The 13426-nt window shown below is 64.0% G+C and overlaps 2 protein-coding genes across 2 annotated transcripts; one reads left to right on the top strand and one right to left on the bottom strand.

Annotated features, from left to right (window-relative positions):
• Positions 1-289: 289 nt before the first annotated feature.
• Positions 290-7812, bottom strand: TMEM198 (transmembrane protein 198). Its single transcript, XM_056111711.1, has 5 exons — positions 7067-7812; positions 6714-6908; positions 3183-3758; positions 1646-1848; positions 290-427 (listed from the first exon to the last, which is right to left on the bottom strand). The coding sequence occupies exons 2-5, from the start codon at positions 6880-6882 to the stop codon at positions 290-292; spliced, it is 1086 nt and encodes a 361-aa protein (XP_055967686.1). The 5' UTR covers positions 6883-6908; positions 7067-7812.
• Positions 7813-7889: 77 nt separating this feature from the next.
• CHPF (chondroitin polymerizing factor) lies at positions 7890-12439 on the top strand. Its single transcript, XM_056111695.1, has 4 exons — positions 7890-8351; positions 9270-9843; positions 10295-10474; positions 11174-12439. Exons 1-4 carry the CDS (start codon positions 8029-8031, stop codon positions 12431-12433), a joined length of 2337 nt encoding a protein of 778 aa, XP_055967670.1. The 5' UTR covers positions 7890-8028; the 3' UTR covers positions 12434-12439.
• The last annotated feature ends 987 nt before the right edge of the window (positions 12440-13426 follow it).

The raw sequence follows: 13426 nt of genomic DNA, 5'->3' as shown, positions 1-13426 counted from the left end.
CCTCCTCATACACACGCACACACAGGTGACACAGTCATAACCCTGAGCTCACCCCCCCACCACACACACACACACACACACACACACAAACACACTCGAGGCGCTGGGGAGGGGGCTTGCCCGGCAGGTCAGGCTGAGCCAGACACAGGTCCTCCCTTCCTGTGGCCTGGCTGCCCCCACCAGGGCAGGGAGAGGGACAGCCGAGGGCCGTAGGACCCGACAAGTCCTTCCCAAGCTGGCAGCGCTGGTGTCCACGAGGTCCAGGCAGGCAGAAGCCGCCACCAGCCGGCTATACCCGGACTGGTGGCCCCGAGCATGCGGTCAGCGGCCCCCGGGACCCGTACTCGTAGTCCGCCTCTGTGGGCGAGGCCATGAAGGAGCTCAGGGAACTGCCTGTCTGCCGGTCCCGGAAGCTCTGGATGTAGCTCTGTGGGAGAGGAATGGGTGAGAGAGAGTCACTGCCGGCTGGCCTGAGACGTGCCCCCCTCTACTGCAGCCAGGCCCTCCTTGTGCCCAAGTGCCTGCCGCACAATTTAAAAATCCTGCTCAGGGGGCTGGAGCGATCGCACAGTGGGTAGGGCATTTGCCTTGCACGAAGCCAACCTGGGTTCGATTCCCAGCATCCCATATGGTCCCCTGAGCACTGCACAGTGTACAGTGCTGCACTCAGGAATTAGCAGGAGTAATTGCACTGCAGCACTGTCCTCCCGTTGCTCATCGATTTGCTCGAGCGGGCCCAGTAACGTCTCCATTGTGAGACTTGTTGTTACTGTGTTTGGCCTATCGAATATGTCATGAGGAGCTTGCCAGGCTTTACCGTGCAGGCAAGATACTCTCGGTAGCTTGCCGGGCTCTCCGAGAGGGGCAGAGGAATTGAACTCGGGTCAGCTGGGCCGGCTGCGTGCAAGGCAAATGCCCTACCCACTGCGCTATCACTCCAGCCAGGAGTAACCTCTGAGCATTGCCGGGTGTGCCCCAAAAAATCCTGCTTGGGGCAGGAGCCATAGTTTAGCTGGGAGGGAACCTGTCTTATAACATGCAGCCAACCCAGGTTCAATCCCCGGCACCCCAGAGGGGCCCCTGGACTGCACCAGGAGGAATCCCTGAGCCCAGAGCCAAGAATCAGCCCTGAGCTCAGTCAGGTGTGGCCCCAAAACAAAAGAAACAAAGGAAAAAAAAAACTCCTGCTCAGGCACCAGGGCATAGCAGTAGCCTCATCAGCACCCAGCTTGGTCGGTGTGGCACCACACAGTCACCCAGGGGCAACAGCTGCTGGGGACAGCACTGGTTGGCCACCCACTGGGGTGGCCCTGAGTGCCCCTGAGCACTGCTGGAGGTGGTCCCGTAGCCCCTCCGCCTTGAGCCCTCACATTCAACCAAACTGACTTGGCTGGCCAAGGACTGCCCGGCGTGGCCCCTGGAGCCCTCAGCCCCGCCTGGGAGACCTCCCCAAAGGTTCTACTGGGAACCACCCTTGCTCCCGATCCCAGAGCCAAGACACCAGCCTCCTAATTAGGGGGTTTACTGTGGGTCAACAAATACCTGGGAGACCAACCCCCCAGGAAGGACCCATTCTGCTAGGGTCAGTCCCTGGCACCCCCTCGGAACCCCACATTTGCAGGGCTGCAGGGCTCAGGGCACTCACCGGGGAGAGGACATCTCCATTGAAGCGTTTGATGGGCACTGGCCTGCGCCGGTACGCAGGGTCCGGGGGACCAGGCCTCGGAGGAGCCCGGGTGCCTCTGGAGGGAGCCCGGGGAGGTCTCTTCCGCCGCCGCTTCTCCTTGCGCTCCTCCTGCTGCCGAATCCGCATCAGCTGCACCCGCCGCCGCTGCCGGCTGATGACCACTGGGAAGGGAGGGACAGAGCAGGGCCTCAGAGGACCCCGGGCTTCCCCTAGTCCCCCTGCCCGGCACTCCAGGCCCCCAAGCCCTCCTGTCTGCAACTTGCCCTTGCCTGCTCTCCAGCCTCTCAGAACTGCCCAGGGGTCTTCAGAAGATGCCCATGAGTCTGGCTCCCTGACCAGCTGTAGGCTCTCTCCCAGTCCTAGGCTCTGGGGGACCCACCAAGAGAGAGAGAGGCTGCCGCGTTCCTGCAGGATGCCCTATGGCACCTCCCTGCTCCCTACTTCCATAGACATTAGGGCTAATGAGATTCCTTCCCCTCCCAAGGGCATCTCACTGCCTCGCTGTGTAGACACCCCAAAGGGTGGAGCACAAACCTTTTACTTGTTTGTTTGGGGGTCGCCCCTGGCGATGCGCAGGGGTTACTCTGGCTCTGTGCTCAGGAATCACTCCTGGTGTGCTCAGGGGACCATATGGGGTGCCGGGGATGGAACCCAGGTCGGCCACATGCAAGGCAAGTGAAGCATAAACTTTGCCCGCAGGTGGCCTGACTTCGATCCCTGGTGCTGCATGCTTGCCCCAAGCACTCCCAGGAGTGGCCCCCCAAACACTGCATCAGGAGTAACCATTGGGTGTGTCCCCCCCCCTCTGATTTTCCCTAGCCTTTTTCCTCTCCTGGGTTTTGGTGGGTTTTGTTTTTGTTTGTTTTTGGTTTTTTTGGGGTTTTTGTTGCTTTTTGGGTCACACCCAGCGATGCACAGGGGTTACTCCTGGCTTTGCACTCAGGAATTACACCGCCAGTGCTCTGGGGACCATATGGGATGCTGGGAATCGAACCTGGGTCAGCCGCATGCAAGGCAAATGCCCTACCCACTGTGCTATCGCTCCAGCCCGCTCTCCTGGGTTTTGCCCCTCATATGTGCCCACACACTCCAGCTCAAGCCCAGGTCCTTGTTTCCGGGGCTTTCCACCCTGCTCTGTGCACCGGCCTGGATCCTTCCATCCCTCTTCTCTCCCTTCACAGCACCCCTTCCCTCTGATCACCCTGACACTCACTGAGCCCTTGCACGTCTCTTTCCCAAGCTCTGCACCGTGGAAACCATCAGGTCTGTTTGCGCGTCTAGTGTCTGCCCCCAAAGGCGAGGGCCCCCTCCCTGTGTCGTCCCTGCTGTCTCCCAGCAATTGTCCCCCAGAGCTGAGCTGGACTGGATGGTGGCCCCCGGAGCCAACCACTTGCTTCCCTTCCACCCCCAGTGATCTGTCTGAGCCTACAGAGGTCACCAGCTGCTGGCACGGCCCCCTCCCTGCCGCCCCCGGCCCCGCGGCGCACGCGCTCACCTTCCGTGTGGGAGTCCCGCTCGGTGGTCACCCGCCACTGCACCAGGACGCCCATCAGGCTGAGCAGCGGCCAGAGGGCCAGCAGGGCCCAGCTGCGCCAGCAGAGGTGGGGGACGGGGGCCGCGCGCAGCCGCTCCACCGCGTAGCGACCCAGCAGCAGCAGCTCGGCAAAGTAGTCCGCGGCGGTGGCGATGAGCGCGGCGCCGGTGACCGCCGTGGCCAGCGTGGTGAGCGGGCGGGGCCAGCGCAGCGTGAGCAGGGCGCACAGCAGGCCGCCCCCCAGCAGCAGCCCCAGGGGGCCCCACACGGAGCCCGGCTGGTAGTAGGGCGCCGAGCCCAGCAGGGCCGCCGAGGCCAGCAGCAACCCCAAGAGCAGCCCCACCAGGAAGAGGCCCACGCTGCGCACCAGCATGGCCACCAGCCCGCACAGCAGCCCGATGCCCAGCGCGATGCCCGCGCTCGCCCCGGCGCTCAGCTGCGTCTCCAGCACCCGCTCTCGGTAGCACAGCAGGAAGATGATCACGGAGCCGAAGAGCAAGCCCGTGAGGAAGAGCACCGCCTTGAAGCAGCGGTAACCTGCAGGGGAAGGGGGCCGAGAGGAGATGCCTTAGGCTGGGGCCCGGGGCATGGCACTGGGCTTAAGGCACTGGCCTTACCTGCAGCCAACAACCCCGGCACAATCCTCGGTGCCATTCAGGACACCAGGGTGATCCCTGAGCATAGAACCAGGAGCAAGCCCCGAGCTCGGCTAGATGTGGCCTCCCCCCCCCCAAAAAAAATAAAACCAGGGGCCTGAGAGATGGTACAGTGGACAGCGCACTTGCCTTGCACGCAGCTGATCTGGGCTCAATTCCTGGCACCCCATATGAGCACAGCTAGGATTGATCCCCTAAGCACAAAGTCCGGAGAAAGATCTGAATGGCTGGAGCAATAGCACAGCAGATAGGGCATTTGACTTGCACGTGGTCAACCCCAGTTCGATTCCCAGCATCCCATATGGTCCCCTGAACACGAGTAATTTTTTGAGTGCAGAGCCAGGAGTAACCCCTGTGCATCGCCGGGTGTGACCCAAAAAGAAAAATAAACGAGAGAGAGAGAGAGAGAGCGAGAAAGCGCTGAACAATGCCGGGTGTGGCCCCCAAATCAAACCAGACCAAATGAAAACCAAAGGCAGTCAGCAGCAAGAGGCCATGGTTGCAGGGGTCTGGAAAGACTGGCAGAAATGGGAAGGGTACTGGATTAGATAGAGCCCTGGTAGGTGATCAGGGTCCCAAGGCCCTTGATGATGGTGTCACTGGGGTGGGAGAAGGTTCGAGAATGGCACTCAGGCCATGGCAGAACAGCCATGGAGGGGAGCATTAGTCCTTAAAGGCCAGGGTAATCAGGGGGACTTGTGGTATCGAGAGAGATCCGTGACCAGGACATTGGGTCTTTGGGGTTATTACACGGGGGTCCGATAGACACTGGGGTGATATGGGCAGCAGAACAGAAGTCCCTAGGGTCCAAGGACAGATAAGGTGTTTGGACATCAGAAAGAACCTAAGAGATGAGGGCCACACAGGTTCAGTTTAAGGAAACCCAGGGCTTCTAATATAGAGCACATATAGGGGCTGGAGTGACAGTACAGGGGGTAGGGCTCTTGCTTTGCACCTGGCCAACCCGGGTTCCATCCCTGCACCCCCATATGGTCCCCCTATACCTGCCAGGAGTGATCCCTGAGCATAGAGCCAGGAGTCAGTCCCGAACACTGCTGGGTATGGCCCAAAAACAAAATACATGGCATCATTATAGGGGCCCCCAGCAGACAGAAGTCAGGTTGGGGAGCAGGGTTGAGGGTGAAGTCAGGGGCATTGACAGGAACAGAATCGCTGAGAGGCCTGAGCAATAGTACAGTGGGTACTGCATTTGCCTTTTACATGGCCAACCTGGGTTTGATCCCCAGCATCCCATATGGTCCCTGAATACAGAGCCAGGAGTGGTCCCTGAGCATTGCGAGATGTGCCACCCCCTGCCCTCAACGCAGAGCCAATGAGAGCATTAATGGACTTCTTAGAGAAGGTACCACTGAGGTCATAAAAACAGGACCACTGAGATCAGGGTTGGGGAGAGGCTCACAGGACAGTGAGGCCATAGGGACTGGAGTTCAAGCAAACAGGGATCAAAAATAGGAGTAAGAAGGCTGGGGAGAAACTTGCCTTACATGTGGTCCACCCCAGTTGAGTCCCTGGTACCACTCAGGGTCCCTCAGCATCACCAGGAAACACTCCTGAGCATCTGCTGGATGTGAGCCAAAAACCCACCCCTCTTCTCCAACCCCCATCCCTCCAGAAAAAGAAGAGCTCCCATCCCAGGGGTGAGGGCAAACATCAAAAAGCTTCTGGCGTCAGGAAGAGGAGTAAGGCCTGCACGAGGGTGCATGGGGACTCGGGGGTCTCTGAGCCTGGGCATGGGGCAGCCCAGAGGGCGGCTGGAAAGCAAAGGAGAGAGTGCAGGGCTGCACTGAGCCACTGCAGAGCCACTGGCCACAGAGGACAGAGAAGCAGAGAGGCAGACACGCGCTGCTCAGAGGCCCTGAGTGTGTGCCGAACCCTGCCAGGGGCACCCCCGCCTGCCTGCCCACTCTTCAGTTACTCAGCCCAGAGTTCGGGGGCGGGAGGGGAGGCGCTGTCTGGCTCCCATCCCAGCCACCCAGGGAAAGAGCAGAGGCCACGGAGCTCCAAGTCTCCAGCCAGATTCCAGCCAGCCTTCCCGGACTCATCGGGCTTTCTGTAGAGACCCCCATCCACAGAGCGAGGGCACTACCCCTTCTCTGACATTCTGCAGGTCTGGCAGTGCCTGGACACTTCCTTCCTTCCCTCGCCCGTCCTCTGTGGATCAGAGACTGGGTTTCAGCCACCCCCCCCCACCCCCCCTGCCTCGCCTATTCAGCTGTGCAGTAACCACCCCCCTTCCAGCCATTCACAGCAGCCCTCACTGATGCCTGCCTGGGAGGCAATGTCTGCGGGTGGCACTGCCTTCTAACCCACTCGAACTTGTCTCACATGCCCAGACCCGGCAGTCACTCCCCACTCCCACTGCAGACAATATGCCCTCTGGTGGGGGCCGGGTGGGGGGGCGGCAGGACACGAAATGTTTTCAGCGCCAACTTAGCACAGTGATTCAAATGAGTCTTCACCACTGTGGCTGATGTGGCCTGGATGCCCCTGCAATTGTCACCCACCTACGTGAGACAGAGACCATCATCCCACTGTTGGGAAGAGAAAACTGGGGGGTTCAGACGGGTGGCTGTGTCCCGGACATCACCGCTACTGAGGGGCAGAGCTAGGTCCCAAGTCTCGCTTGCCTTATATAAACACCTGTGATCTCTGGTTCTCGAGTCTGGGTCATCTGTGACCATGTGTGGGATGGACAAGAGACAGAAAAGAGAGTCAGCGGTGCGTTCTGGAGATCTGGGGGGCTGCCCCTGAGACATAAGCCAGGGAACGAGTGGGGTTCCCAGGTGAGGGAGGAGGTGGAGGGGAGGGGTCTCACCGAAGAAGCAGTAGACGACTCCAAACAAACAGCACATGATGCAGATGAGGGCTGGCAGTGCCTGGTACCTGCGCTCCAGCGGCTGTTCGCAGGGAGCAGCCCAGAAGGCATCATCCTCGGGCTCGGGGGGCAGCAGCTGGAACCGCAGTGTGGCCACAGTGCCCGGCATAGCGCTGAGAACGGAAGGGGGTCACCCTGCCCGGTCCGCCTGATACAGAGGAAGGAAGTCGCGGTCAGGGAAGGGGGAGAGGAGAGAAGTGGGGGACACCGTGGACAATGGAGTGGCTGTCCATGCGGCTTGGAGGAGCCTCCTGGAAGTGGGGGTGGGTGGGAGGCAGGAGACAAAGAAAAACCAAAGTACCTGGTGGGCGCCGGGAGTCCGGCTGGGGTGAAGAAGTTAAGAGGGGTGCCGGGGTGGGGAGGAGGCCAGGGCCGCGAGCGGCCGCCGGGGAGGAGGCAGCCAGGAGCGAGCGGTCTGTGGGCGGCTCAGTCCGGGATGGTCCCACGATCTACCTGGGCTGGAGGCGACCCGAGCTCCTGAGCGACAGGAGGCCGGGCAGGGGCCGGAGGGGCCGGGGTGGCCGGGCGCCAGAGGTCCCAGCTGCCGGGGGTCCGGGAAAAGTCCCCCGTGAGGGGCAGGGGGCTGCAGGGCCGGAGGGACCGGTCTCCGCCAGGCGACGGCGCCGCCGCTCCGCCGGCAGCAGCGCCCGGCGCTCCAGTCCCGCGGCGTCCGGGCGCTCGGGCTGGGCCTGGGGCCGGGAAAGGCGCAGGAGCAGGGGCTCAGGCTGCCCCGGAGCCGCGGCCCCATGCCCTGAGCCCGCCCGCGGCCTTTGGTGCTGATGGACAGCTCCGGCCTCGGCTCCTGACGTCACTCCGGGCGCAGCATCCCGGCAGGGGCGGGCCGCCTCCGACGTCACCGGGGACGCACCAACCAGGCCGGGGGGAGGCCGGGGACCCCGCCCCGCGGCGCCTCCCCTCCCGCCCTGAGGAGGGGGCACTTCCGGGGGTCCCTCCCTCGCCGGTAGCTGGACGCCGAGACCCCACCCCGGGGAGGCGGGGCCCCCGCAGTGACACGTCGGACCGCGGCCGCCCCAGCCCAGGCGCCCGCGCCGACCCGCCCGGCAGGCAGCCCGAGGAGGCGCGGAGCCCGGCGCGCGCGCGGGGACCTCGCGGCGTGGAGGCAGCGGGCCCGCCCGCCGGCCCCGGCCCTGCGGATCCGCCCCCCTCGCCGGCCCGCCCCCTCGGAGCCGAGTCCCCCCCATCCCTCGGCGGCGCTGGGGCGGCTGGCGGGCGCGGGGCCCGCGGTCCCGGCGCCATGCGGGCATCGCTGCTGCTGTCGGTGCTGCGGCCCGCGGGGCCCGTGGCCGTGGGCATCTCGCTGGGCTTCACCCTGAGCCTGCTCAGCGTCACCTGGGTGGAGGAGCCGTGCGGCCCGGGGCCACCCCAGCCCGGAGATTCGGAGCTGCCCCCGCGCGGCAACACCAACGCGGCGCGCCGGCCCAATTCGGTGCAGCCCGGAGCGGAGCGCGAGAGGCCCGGGGCCGGCGGCGCCGCCGCCGCCGCCGGGGAGAACTGGGAGCCGCGGGTCTTGCCCTACCACCCTGCACAGCCCGGCCAGGCCGCCAAGAAGGCCGTCAGGTAGGGATCGGCCCCGCCAGCCTCAGCCCCACCCCCTTTGGGCCCGGGCCGGGGGTCGGGTGCGCGGGGGAGGCCGCTGCGGGGGGCCGGGTCAGGCTCCGGAAGGAAGCCGGCGAGGAAGTCTTCTCGCCCCGATGACTTCCGATGGCCTTGCTTCCCAGAGGGCTCAGAGCCAGCCCTGGCCCCTGTCTGGACACGGGCCAAGCCTGGGCCGAATTGCTCCCTCCCCCGGGCTGTCCTCAGCCGGTTCCCACCCCTACCCCCAAATCCTCTTAATTCCCCAGCTCAGGGGGAAAAAAAAAAAGACTGATGCAACTGATGTATAGAGTGGGTGCATGGAGAGAGAGGCATGTCCAAGAGAACCGGGATTTAACTCGATCTCCTCCTTCCTGGGAGGGGCCCCTGGGGATGAGATGCAGGTGAGGGTGCCGCGGGGTAGGGTGCCCGTCCCTTTGATGCCTCGCCAAGGAGATGAAATCATTTCACCCCAGGTAACCCTGACTTCAAAACCCAGTGCAGCAGCTTACCTGCTACTCAACTGAAGGCCGAGCGACTGGGAACCCCGTTGCCCCGGTCTGCCCCCTCCCCTCTCCCAAGGGCACCCCATACCTCTTACGTCATGTTTTCCTCCACCTGACTTATGGCTCCGCTGTCGTGGCGTATTTGCATAGAAGTAGACACAGGTGTGCGTGTGGGGCCGCGTGCTTTGGGTAGATCGCCCCGTTCTGAATCAGCTCAGATCTATTCCCTCGTGGTCCCTGGATGCGACTACAGCCCCAGAACACTGCGGAATTAAGACCACTACTCACTTGAAGGCTCAGGGGGAGGATATGACCGGTCCTCGCCGCTCACTTGTGTGTCGTCTCTCCCCCAGGGGCATGGAGTCTTTTGATAACCTTGTGCCATGTTCTACTCCAGGACCCGCTACATCAGCACGGAGCTGGGCATCAGGCAGAAGCTGCTGGTGGCCGTGCTGACCTCCCAGGCCACTTTGCCTACGCTGGGCGTGGCCGTGAACCGCACCCTGGGGCACCGGCTGGAACGTGTGGTCTTCCTGACGGGAGCCAGGAGTCGCCGGGCACCTCCGGGCATGGCCGTGGTCACCCTAGGCGAGGAGCGACCCATCGGGCACCTGCACCTGGCCTTGCGCCACCTGCTGGAGCAGCACGGGGACGACTTTGACTGGTTCTTCCTGGTCCCCGACGCCACCTACACCGAGGCCCACGGACTGGCGCGCCTCGTGGGCCACCTCAGCCTGGCCACCGCGGCCCACCTCTACCTGGGCCGCCCCCAGGACTTCATCGGGGGAGAGCCCGCCCCCGGCCGCTACTGCCACGGAGGCTTCGGGGTGCTGCTGTCCCGCGCGCTGCTCCAGCAGTTGCGCCCCCACCTGGAAAGCTGCCGCAACGACATCATCAGCGCGCGCCCCGACGAGTGGCTGGGCCGCTGCATCCTGGATGCCACCGGGGTGGGTTGCACCGACCGTCACGAGGTAAGACGTGAAGGCAGCCCTGCTGGTGAGCCTGTCCCAGCGCGTGCGCTTTCCCTGCAGACAAGGCCGTGGTGGGGGAGATAAAGGTTCCCCGGGCCTTTCCGGATACATTCTCTCAGTGCTATCACATTGTGTCCTCGTGACCGCCGATAAGGAACTGAAGTCTGCCGAGCTTCACCACACCCATGGCACTAACTCTTGTTCAGGCTTGTGGAAAGGAGGAGAGAAAAATCAAGGCACACAGTAGGCATTCCGTGTTGGCTGTTTTATTCAGATGCAAGCCCGTTTTGCAGAATCACCCAGGGCCACACACACGGGCCCCCAGCTGATCAAGGGACACTTAAAACCTCCGAATTCAGACTCCAGATCCACAGCAGATGGGGGGAGGGGAGGGGGAGACTGTCCATCAGCCTTCATACCTTGGCTCCCTCCCCTTCCCTTCTCGCCCCAGGGGGTACAGTACAGCTATCTGGAGCTGAGTCCTGGCGAGCCCGTGCAGGAGCGGGACCCTCGTTTCCGCAGCGCCCTGAGTGCCCACCCGGTGCGGGACCCCGTGCACATGTACCAGCTGCACAAGGCGTTTGCTCGCGCGGAGCTGGAACGCACATACCAGGAGATCCAGGAGCTGCAGGTATGGTCAGGCCACGGGTGGTCTCAGAGACCCCAAGAGAGGCTGGAGAGAGTACAATGGGTATTGCGCTTGCCCTGCATTTAGCTGACCTGGGGTGGGGGTGTCAATCCTCAGCCTCCCATATGGTCCTCCAAGCCCCATCAGGAGTGATCCCTGAGGCCCAGAGAGATAATACAATGGGTTAAGGACTTGCCTTGCATGCAGCTAACCCAGGTTAGACCCCTGGCACCTCCTAGGGTCCCCCAAGCCCGCCAGAAGTGATGCCTGAGTGCAAAGCCAGTGGTAAGCCCTGAGAAAAGCCAGTTGTAGCCCCCCTCCACCCAACAAATCAAAAACAAAACAAAAGGCCAGGAGTGATTCCCAGTTGCAGGAGTAAGCCTGAGCACCCCCAGCTGTGGCCCAAAAAGAAAAAAGGAGAGACCCCAGTAAATAATGAACTCAAGAATTACAAAGCAAAGCTGCTTGCCATTCCCATCTTTTCTGAAAAAAAGTTTCCACCTAAAAGTTTCTACCTTTTCTGAAGAGCCCCGTTCTGGAAACCTCCCTCCCCTTTTTGTAATTCTCAGATGGCCACCATCTAGAGAAAGGAAAAGTGGAGACCTACGGTGGGCAGGGAAATGGGACCCCCCCCACACACACACACACACCATCACCACCACCATGGTCTATGCCTTGCTCACAGCTATTTCTCCATTGCAGTGGGAGATTCAGAACACGAGCCGCCTGGCCGCCGATGGGGATCGGGCAGCTGCCTGGCCAGTGGGCATCCCCGCCCCGTCACGCCCTGCCTCCCGCTTCGAGGTGCTGCGCTGGGACTATTTCACCGAGCAGCACGCATTCTCCTGCGCGGACGGCTCGCCCCGCTGCCCCCTCCGGGGGGCCGACCGCGCCGACGTGGCGGACGTCCTGGGGGCCGCCCTGGAAGAGCTCAACCGCCGCTACCACCCAGCTCTGCGGCTCCAGAAGCAGCAGCTGGTGAACGGCTACCGCCGCTTTGACCCGGCACGGGGCATGGAGTACACGCTGGACTTGCAGCTGGAGGCGCTGACCCCCCAGGGCGGCCGGCAGCCCCTCACACGCCGGGTGCAGCTGCTCCGGCCACTGAGCCGCGTGGAGATCTTGCCGGTACCCTATGTCACCGAAGCATCCCGTCTCACCGTGTTGCTGCCTCTGGCCGCCTCGGAGCGTGACCTGGCGCCGGGCTTCCTGGAGGCCTTCGCCACGGCCGCCCTGGAGCCCGGGGATGCGGCGGCCGCGCTGACCCTCCTGCTGCTGTACGAGCCCCGGCAGGCCCAGCGCGCCGCGCACGCCGACGTCTTTGCCCCGGTCAAGGCCCACGTGGCAGAGCTAGAGCGGCGCTTCCCGGGCGCCCGGGTGCCCTGGCTCAGCGTGCAGAGCGCCGCGCCCTCCCCACTGCGCCTCATGGATCTGCTCTCCAAAAAGCACCCGCTGGACACACTCTTCCTGCTGGCCGGGCCGGACACGGTGCTCACGCCCGAGTTCCTCAACCGCTGCCGCATGCACGCCATCGCGGGCTGGCAGGCCTTCTTCCCCATGCACTTCCAGGCCTTCCACCCGGCCGTGGCCCCGCCGCAGGGCCCCGGGCCCCCAGAGCTGGGCCGAGACACCGGCCGCTTCGACCGGCAGGCCTCCACGGAGGCCTGCTTCTACAATTCCGACTACGTGGCGGCCCGCGGGCGACTGGCCGCCGCCCCGGAGCAGGAGGAGGAGCTGCTGGAGGGCCTGGACGTGTACGAGCTGTTCCTGCGCTTCTCGGGCCTGCACGTGCTGCGCGCTGTGGAGCCGGCCCTGCTGCAGCGCTACCGGGCGCCCGCGTGCAGCGCGCGGCTCAGCGAGGACCTGTATCACCGCTGCCGCCAGAGCGCGCTCGAGGGCCTGGGCTCACGCACGCAGCTGGCCATGCTGCTCTTCGAGCAGGAGCAGGGCAACAGCACCTGAGCCCGCTCCGCTCCGGGGTCCAGCTCCTGGCGCCCAGGCTCCGCCCCTGGCTCCGGGCCCCGCCCCTCGCGTCCAGGCTCCGCCCCCTGGCGCCCAGGCCTGCTCCCGGTGCCTAGGCTCCGCCCTCGGCACCCAGGCTCCGCCCTCAGGGCCCGGGCCCCGCCCATGGCGCCCAGGCCCCAATGCCTAGGCTCCGCCCCCGGCGCCCAGGCCCCACCCCCGCGCCCTGGCCCACCTGTCAGCCTCGTGGGACAGGGCTGGCGGCTCCTCTCCCTGGCTTCTGTGGGCCCTGAGGATGCGTCCCCATCACCTCTCCTGGCCCTCCCCCAATCCTGCTCCCTTGCCCCCCCCTGACGCTGCTGATTCAGGCTGTGGCTGAGTATTTATGCCCGACGCCAGCCTGCCTCCGAGGGTCGGGAGCCCGGGCTGTAGATGAGTTTGTTGGAGATGGGGTGGCTGAGAGAGGGAGTGGGATGGGGTGGGGGTGTCCTCCCAGCATCGCCCTCCCCGACGCTCCCGACGAAGCCCCCCGCCTCGAATAAACCGGCTGAGTGTGGACTAGTGATCTGAGTTGCAAGTTTGCTGCTGCCAGCGAGAAGCTGGCTGGCGCGGGAGGGGGCTGGGCTCTGTTCCCTACGCCCCCCCCTCTCCCCTACACCCCCATCCCCAACCCCCGGGTTCAAGCCAGGCCTCCGGCCCCGGCCCTTGCTCGGCTGGCCACACTCACACAGAGAATTCTTTATGCCTCTTTATTCCCTACTCTGGCAGCGACTCTAACGCCCCGAGGCCCGCCTCCCCCACCCCCAGGTTCAGCCGAGGTCTGACCCACCCACAGGCCTGCTCCCCGGAATGGGACTCGAGGCCAGGAGGGTGGCTACCAGGGGCTTTGGGAGCTGGGCCAGGCCTGCTGGGCCCCCCACGCCCCCTGCCCAAAGGGGAACTGGGCCTGGAGAGGGGCAGGGAGCAGAACCCACCCAGCGACCCTGGGGCACC

Source organism: Sorex fumeus, unplaced genomic scaffold (assembly GCF_029834395.1).
Source record: "Sorex fumeus unplaced genomic scaffold, SorFum_2.1 ptg000014l, whole genome shotgun sequence".
Lineage (NCBI taxonomy): Eukaryota > Metazoa > Chordata > Mammalia > Eulipotyphla > Soricidae > Sorex > Sorex fumeus.
This window is presented reverse-complemented; position numbering and strand designations above follow the sequence as displayed.

Excerpts from the sequence above, each read along its gene's own strand:
- TMEM198 (XM_056111711.1), bottom strand. The coding sequence starts at position 6,882 with ATGCCGGGCACTGTGGCCACACTGCGGTTCCAGCTGCTGCCCCCCGAG. Across the intron at positions 3,759-6,713 it reads AGTCGTCTACTGCTTCTTCG|GTTACCGCTGCTTCAAGGCG; the intron begins GTGAGACCCCTC and ends CTTCCCCTGCAG. Across the intron at positions 428-1,645 it reads ATGGAGATGTCCTCTCCCCG|AGCTACATCCAGAGCTTCCG; the intron begins GTGAGTGCCCTG and ends CCTCTCCCACAG.
- CHPF (XM_056111695.1), top strand. The coding sequence starts at position 8,029 with ATGCGGGCATCGCTGCTGCTGTCGGTGCTGCGGCCCGCGGGGCCCGTG. Across the intron at positions 8,352-9,269 it reads GCCGCCAAGAAGGCCGTCAG|GACCCGCTACATCAGCACGG; the intron begins GTAGGGATCGGC and ends GTTCTACTCCAG. Across the intron at positions 10,475-11,173 it reads AGGAGATCCAGGAGCTGCAG|TGGGAGATTCAGAACACGAG; the intron begins GTATGGTCAGGC and ends TCTCCATTGCAG.